Source organism: Lepeophtheirus salmonis, chromosome 5 (assembly GCF_016086655.4).
Source record: "Lepeophtheirus salmonis chromosome 5, UVic_Lsal_1.4, whole genome shotgun sequence".
Taxonomy (NCBI): Eukaryota; Metazoa; Arthropoda; class Copepoda; order Siphonostomatoida; family Caligidae; genus Lepeophtheirus; species Lepeophtheirus salmonis.
The window spans coordinates 55,501,366-55,506,315 of record NC_052135.2 but is presented as its reverse complement, the minus strand read 5'-3'; the positions used below and the strand labels follow the sequence as shown (position 1 = coordinate 55,506,315).

Genomic DNA, 4,950 nt, shown 5'->3' with positions numbered 1-4,950 from the left:
CCACTCGGTACTCTGAGTCCCACAAGGACTTACACGTGTAGCTCTGCAACAAATCTTCTTTGTTACTATTTTTTTTTTATTGGCAGACGCAATAGTGACTACTTTATATTCAGATGTTATTGTCTTCGATAACGATAGAATAATGATATCAGCTTTGAAAAGTAAAAAAAAACACTCTATAAATTACCAATTAGGTCATATTTTATACAACTCTAACCCTATCCATGCGGTTTCTTTTGGACACTTTTTTGAAAGGGGAGAAAGGGGAATAAGAGCGGTTGCGTGCTCTTTCTTTTCACGTTTCGGAAAGAGAGAGGAAATGAGGGGAGGGAGAATGAGGCAAAACAAGAAAAAGAACGCGTTCATAAATATTCCCCCTCCCTAATTCACGTCTATTTAAATTCAGTGAGACAATCCATTTCTCAACAGACACTCTCTCACCTTCAAAGAATATGAACAAAATGAGAAACCTTGGACTTTTATGCCTCGTCTCCTTGATGATCATTGTATTGATTGAGGCACGTGGACTGGGAAGTGGAAAACAAGATGAGGGAGTCATCATGTCCCCGCCAGAGTTTGACCAAGCTATGAAATACCTTTTTAATTTTGATCGATATTATGCGGACGTGGGATATCCAAGGTAAGTTCCTCATTTAATATTCCATGTTCTTCGTACTTGGACGACTTGAGATGAAATAATTAGGGTTTAAACTATGTATGAAAATGGGAATTTATTCGTAGGGAGAGACGAGAAGGCGTTGCATCCGCTCTTAAAAAGCTCTCACAGATTAGACATCATTATTCTGATGCTGGAAGACCTAGGTAAGTGGGATGTAGAGATATGTTGAACAGGAAGCACATATGTACAAGTAATAGAAAGTAGAATCTTCACATCCCTGTATATAGAGTATCATTAGACATTTCATTCACGCAATTTTGCAACCCCGTCCTTGATGGAGGATTTATTAAGTATATTAGAGATTATATGTGTATTTTATTGTGTATATAGTGTAGAAAATTAGATTTCTTTTTCTTTTCTTTTTTTAATATAAAATAAAAACCTTCTCGACTCCCAATTGTATTTACCTTTGAACGAGTAAAACTAATTGGGAAGAAATAGTTGTTGTTTTTATTTAGTAGTTAGTTTATGCGTATGTAACAATTTCTGTTTTTACCTTCACTTAAACCCCGGATAGATATGAATTACCATTTAATCCACGAGAAGAAAAGAGACAAGAGGGAGAAAAAAAACCGATAGGTCGATTTTTAGCACTCCAAGGTCTAGATAACCGTCTATCACATATGTCAAGACCTAGGTAAACTTACATTATCACCAGACGCTCTATGTGTGAATATGTTCCATCCTTAACTAATCGTACCGTGGAAGCCTTAAAAAATCTGTTAACTTACATTCTCATGTTGAAACGTTTTTAAATTGCATGTGTATTTACACCCTATATAAATTTCTTGTCATAATCCATTGATGGGTAAGTTGATGTTATGTCCTAAGGGAAAGTTTATTTTTGTTGGTAAAATACGTTGGAAGAAATAAGTATTTGATCCATGTCGATTTTCTAAGTGTTCCCAATGATCATAAAAATTATATGGGATTGAGGTATGGAGATTGTCTAGACCAGTCTATAACCTTAATGTGCTTCTTCTTGAGCCACTCCCGGTGGTTGTACGTGTGGGATTGTCGTAATGGAAGTGGAAAAATAATCGGAAAATGGATCCCTTCGATCCAGTGAAGTTGTTTTTTCTCCTAAGCAGAGAAACGCCACCATGCTTGACGCTGGGGATGATGTTTTGTTATTATACTTCTTGTTTTCCCTACTCCAAACACATTTTCTGTTGTTATCATAATACAAAATCGGCAATTGATCAATTATTTATTTTCTTTACTGTGTATATATGTATGTATGCAATATTGTTGGGTTCGGTGTAAGACAGTTATAATTTAAACTAATTATGTCCAACTTTGGAAGGGACCAATATTATAGTAAAATTCGGTCTACAAAATAAATTGATCTTGATCCAGTCTCACGTCATTAAAAACGAAAAAAAAAAAGGGAGAGCGATTAATTTTTTTTTTTTTTGAAGGAGGAAAAAAATAAAATTTTTAGAAAAGGAAATTTCTATCAAAGATTTCGAAAATTAACTTTTAATATGGCATATGCTTTTTCATAAAGATTTTTTTTTTTTTTTTTTTTATCATAGCTGACCTTAGATATTTAAGTCAATATGATTTTGAAAACTTTGAGATTGATAATGACTAATCATATTATTATTCATATAACCATAGTAAATAATATATTTTTTTTTAAATCAGAGGCGCTTTAAGGCGGTTAAACTCTAATTGAGAGTAGAGAAGTGAGGGTATTTTACAAAAGAGATTTCAGAATATCAACTTACATAAATGAATTCAGTGAGAAAATTCGTAAATTTGTTGTTCATGAGAAGCAAAATTTTATTTTTTGACTTTCTACAATGAACTAATAAGTAAAATATGCCTTGTCAGATCAAACATTAGCATATAGCCACAATGTAATTATTATTATTTTATTTTTTTTACACACTGTTCAATATCAGTTAAATATTGATATATAAATACAGGCTTGAAATAGCAATAGAGTATATGAGCAGAACTTATGTATATATTTTTTTGTTCGGATGTTCCAAGAAACGCTCTAAACATATATTGAATGTGTATTCTTTTCTTTTCTTTTTGGACCAACAAGGGTAGAAAGTTATAAAATGAAAAAGGGAATGGAACTAAAGGAATTGTATAATAAATGTCATCAGAAGTTAAACTATTTTTGAATGAGGTTGATCTATTTACTTTATGTCATTAGAATAATAACTAATAAATAAAGTTTTTTAATTACTTAAGACATTCATTATATTATTGTTTTAAATCAATTACTTCTTTCATTTCTTAATTATTCAACTAATAGAAAAGGCAGCCTTAAGTTGGTCAAAAAAAAAGGAAGAAGAAAATAGTGCACTGCCCATCTATAGAGTATTCCTTTGATATACCCTGTACATTTTAAGGTTAAATATAGGTATATACAGTTCAAATTGTTTTACCCACTTTATTTTAACTCTTAAGATAAAAAATCAACTCTTCAGAAAGATAATTTTCGGAGTATTTATGTGTGAACCTTTGCTTATTTATGTATCTTACTTGTTATAAGTGTTATATACGTTGATTGATTGAAATTTTGTTCAACCCTTGGTAAGGAGTGAAGACTATCAGCAGTGGTGGTACATTACCTGCAGAGTGCCATGACAATTTTATGTCCTATCTGTATTTTTGTTATTTTTAATTTTTTGTTTAAATAGTCTCAATCAAATGTTTAATTTATGTTATTTTTCGCGGAGCCCTTGACGATGCACTGCAGAGAACAAAGACTCTGAGGATCTCCGGATGGAAATCCCTGACTTAGTAGTTGGGGATAATTTCCTATCTTTTTAAGGTGGAAAAGTTGAGTACAAATATATACCTTCAGATGTTGATCTTTTAGATGTTAGAATTCCTCTCATTACAGAAAGAAATGGAAAAATATTATTATATATTATTGTAATCATGATTGACACTTCTTTTTATTTCAATATAACATTTTTATTCAAAGAAAATCCTAGTATTTATTATTGTAGCTTATATAATCTTCGTTCATAATGAATCTTTCACTTTTTTCTTCGAAACTCTTTGCTTTGACATCAAAGGGAAAACCTTTTATATTGCGAATTAAAAAGACCTGAAGCATGTCAGTGTAATCTTGAAATACCTACATAGCTACAACTTAAAATCATTATTAATTGGAAACTTCACTTTTCAGATTCGGAAAGCGAGGGGGTGATGGGTATTTGGAGCCCTACTACAATGTAAGTAAATGAATTACTATAGTTTCTTTGGTCAATGGAAGATGGAGTAATTTGAATAAAGAACGCTTAAAATCCCTAAAATTCCATTGGCTCTTAGAAAATATATATTTGTAAAAATAATATGTGATATTTTTTTCTATTTTATAGATTGGATCCGTCTGAATCATAACACCACGAATTGTTGATTTTTATAAATAAAATTATTGTTTCACATATATTTATAGAAATAATATACTTATGAATATAAGATTTTAAAAACATCCAATTTTTTAAATTAACTATTTTCATCATTTGAATCACTAATAAATTGTCAATTTGTATTTATTTTGGTTAATTTTCTGGTTTTTCTGGTTTAAAGGTTCTGGTCTAACAATATTTAATACAATTTCCCGCTTATTTCTTTGTTCTGCTCATTTTTTTTTACTCATTTATATTAAGAACTTTATATAATATTTGATTATATTTTTGTTTCGTCATTGTTAATGTGAATTAGTATTTCTTTCTGCAACTACTTTGAACATTGAAATAAATACTATATATATATTTTAATTATTGCCTCATTTGCTGGATAATACATTATTGGTAAAAAAAAGAAGATTAGAGTCGCTGCCATGTTGTTGTTACAGAGTGTGTATGGAATAATGTACCTATATTTAATAAAAGCAATACAGCAATATCTGCAAGATGGTACTCAAGTACTAACTTATAGTATTAAACAATATTTAACGCAAAAGGATGCTATTATCTACGGCTATTTTTGATTGAAACATTTTGATTGACTAAAGTTCCGAAAATAATTGATTCTATAAAAAGAAAAAAAATGGAATGACTTTCAGATCAAAGTCAAGTTGCAAGTCATTGATTTTGTGATCAAGTCGAGTTGCAAGTAGTCAAAGCTTCTACTAATAACACCTCAACAAATTATCAATGTTACTCTTTGTCCTTCATGAGCACTCATCGTTACTTGTATTTAAATATACTCTCCTCAAAAATGGAAGGATACACATAACAGATTTGGAAATTTAAAAAACTTTTTTCAAATCCCATCTTTCAATCAATTTTTTC

The 4,950-nt window shown here is 30.3% G+C and overlaps 1 protein-coding gene across 2 annotated transcripts; it reads left to right on the top strand.

The window, feature by feature from the left end:
* The first annotated feature begins 401 nt into the window (after positions 1–401).
* Positions 402–4,159, top strand: LOC121118815 (uncharacterized). 2 transcript variants are annotated; one of them, XM_040713405.2, is made up of 4 exons: positions 402–640; positions 1,197–1,316; positions 3,840–3,885; positions 4,033–4,159. In XM_040713405.2, exons 1-4 carry the CDS (start codon positions 453–455, stop codon positions 4,045–4,047), a joined length of 369 nt encoding a protein of 122 aa, XP_040569339.1. In that variant the 5' UTR covers positions 402–452; the 3' UTR covers positions 4,048–4,159. The 2 variants fall into 2 exon arrangements, with proteins under 2 accessions (XP_040569339.1, XP_040569340.1); XM_040713406.2 differs by lacking the exon at positions 1,197–1,316 and adding an exon at positions 742–822.
* Positions 4,160–4,950: the final 791 nt, after the last annotated feature.